The 2500-nt window shown below is 41.2% G+C and overlaps 2 protein-coding genes across 2 annotated transcripts in view; one reads left to right on the forward strand and one right to left on the reverse strand.

Annotated features, from left to right (window-relative positions):
* LOC144531639 (myosin light chain 5-like) overlaps nt 1-2022 on the reverse strand; it is a 13319-nt gene extending 11297 nt beyond the window's left edge. The window contains exon 1 of the mRNA XM_078271887.1: nt 1840-2022. Coding sequence (XP_078128013.1) covers nt 1840-2022 — 183 coding nt within the window. The remainder of the gene's footprint in view (nt 1-1839) is intronic.
* Nucleotides 1843-2500, forward strand: part of ppp3ccb (protein phosphatase 3, catalytic subunit, gamma isozyme, b) — a 47322-nt gene continuing 46664 nt past the window's right edge. Inside the window, exon 1 of the mRNA XM_078271742.1 lies at nt 1843-2431. Within this exon, the coding sequence (XP_078127868.1) occupies nt 2380-2431 (52 nt within the window). The 5' untranslated portion in view covers nt 1843-2379. The remainder of the gene's footprint in view (nt 2432-2500) is intronic.

Below are 2500 nucleotides of genomic sequence, written 5' to 3' on the forward strand. Positions count from 1 at the left end.
ATGTTTATTAAATGAAGCCCAAAATATGTCGGCGACTAGAAATCGCTACTATCAGCTAGCGCGAGCTAACGCCAACGGTAGGTAGCCGCTAGCTAACGCTAACGCTAGCTAGAAGGGTTTGCCTGGAACGCTACCAAGTCGTGAGTCGTGACTTGAAGTCGTAACTAACGGGCTAAAAATTGTGTCTTGAACGCAGCATTATTTATGTATTATCTGCTCTAGCTATTCCAACGTTTCAGACACACTTATGGAGATAATAAGGGTCCAAAATGATGTCATATCGCAGATTATTTTCATTGAAAACTGTCACGTTTTTTTGAGGGAGGAACCCTAAATTCCCCGCCAAATATGTCCACAAACCCAAAGATAACACTGCGACAGTATTCAGGTGGGCACCTTTTTTTATTTTGATGTAATGACTACTTTTTATTTGAATACTTTTATACCTTATTCTGCATTTTGTTTTTACTGCTGAGTCATAGTGTGAATTATTCTGTTGCCAGCTGCAGTGACACAAAGACTTTACATCCTCAAAAGCTCCAGCAGTGAGTTGTTACTGGAAACCAGTTCAGAGTTGGTATGTGGAACTTTTAAAATGTCAAATATCTCTGAAACTTAAATGTAATACTCGTATAAACGTCTATGTTCTTGTATTTGAAGCAGTTTTATCAGCGTCCACACGGCGGCGCTATAGTCTTACTGTTCGGCTGCTTGTGTGGAAATATAACATATGGAGTATAATAGTAATAATGAGTTTTTTTCTACACAAGAGGAAGCGTCTGTCAACAGCAGCTTTTATTAGTAGTAGCAAAATATTAGTAGTATTATGCCTGGGCACTAAAATGTGTAACGTGTGTAAAACTGGGAAAACGCTGCCAAACTCCTTTGAAAAATCTAACAATTTTATAACGTATTTGTATTTAGGCAAATACATATAATGAAAGACGACATATTTTGATGGATTACGAATTAACTGAGTGTACTTTAAAAGTCGGCTCACAGAGGACATACAAAGTATTACTTTCTATTGATAAAAATGTACCTTTTATAGGCTGATTGTGACGCGCCCTCCTAACCGCTTGTGAACCGCTGGAAAGGGATCAATGGAAATGCGGGCAAAGCGAGACGATACTAAAAGGTGAAATTCTTTTTCAAAATGCAGTTTAATGTGTTTTTATACAATGCCGAATCAGAGGAAGGGTTCACCTTTTTAGAAAAATGTCCTCATTTATCTGCTAAATAATAAGTACGTGAAGCGGACAGCGATGCAACTTTAAATTGCAAGATTTGTCATTGAAGTTTGGCACAAACAGACAACCTATTTATAACCTGCTTTTTAACAATTTCTTTCTGTACCCCAAAAAAAAAAACAAGCTTCAAATCTACTCATTAATGACTTAAATAATAATAATTATTATTATTAGATTCATACGTTAACATTTGAAATGATCATTTGCATGAAGAAAATATGGAAACGATCTGACTGACAAGTTTATTGTTATTTTGTTTATTTGTATGTTGCTTAGAATTATTTCTAAAATGTTAAGTGATATAAAAACGCCTGTTTTGTAATTAAAAGCATTGAATAAAGCTTTTAAAAAAACGTAATTTTCTTAGGATGGCGACGGAATGCCTCGCCCTACTCTGCCTCTGATTGGCTAATTCTCGTGCCTTCGTTGGTTGGATTGGTTAGGTTTAGAGAACACCAGGGTAAGCCAATCACAGGCAGAGAAAGGCAGAGTAGGGTGGGACGTTCCGTCGCCATCCTAGAAACGCAAATTCGCGGGTCTCAGCGGACCTTGAACGCGTCGCAATAAAATCACATTAATACTACACTACCCACAGCCCCCCGCGTTGAGCGATGTTGTAGGAAATCCGCTTGCGGCGGATTATTGTAATCCGACAGAGCGTCTGGACGACACCTCGGATCACGACAGAGAAGCGGAGCCCCAGCAGCGGCCTGTAACAGAAGCAAGAATAAGGGGATAAAGTTATGATCTGACCGACTGCTCCTGAAGGCATCATCGGCTGTGCCCGGGCCGTTTCCTGGACCAGTCGATCCGTCTGACAGACACTGACAGCGGCTTGGCTGGCAGCACTGCACCGCGGAGCAGAGCAAAGTAGAAACGGAGAAAGAAAAGCTTTAATTTGTTAGTTAAAGAGCTCCCCCCCTTTTTCCCTTCCCTCCCTGTTAGGTTTAACTCAGCTCGGCTCGGTCGCCCTGTCTGCGGAGAGAAGCTGTCGCGAGCCGCTGCCGTTGCTGCCGCTGCTAACTCAGCTAGCGCGGCTAGCTCACTCCAGCGCTTCTGGGAAGGAATTCATCAAGTTTAGGAGCAATTTAGCACATTTTTCAAACCTGCAACCAAACAAGGAGGGAGAATGTCGGCGAAAGAGCAAACCAAACTCTCCACCACTGAACGACCTATTAAAGGTATGTGACATTTATTCCCTAACGATTTCTTCTCCTTTGGTGCAGGAAGTTAACGGCTGTCAAAATTAG

The sequence above is a fragment of the Sander vitreus genome, chromosome 16 (genome assembly GCF_031162955.1).
Source record: "Sander vitreus isolate 19-12246 chromosome 16, sanVit1, whole genome shotgun sequence".
Lineage (NCBI taxonomy): Eukaryota > Metazoa > Chordata > Actinopteri > Perciformes > Percidae > Sander > Sander vitreus.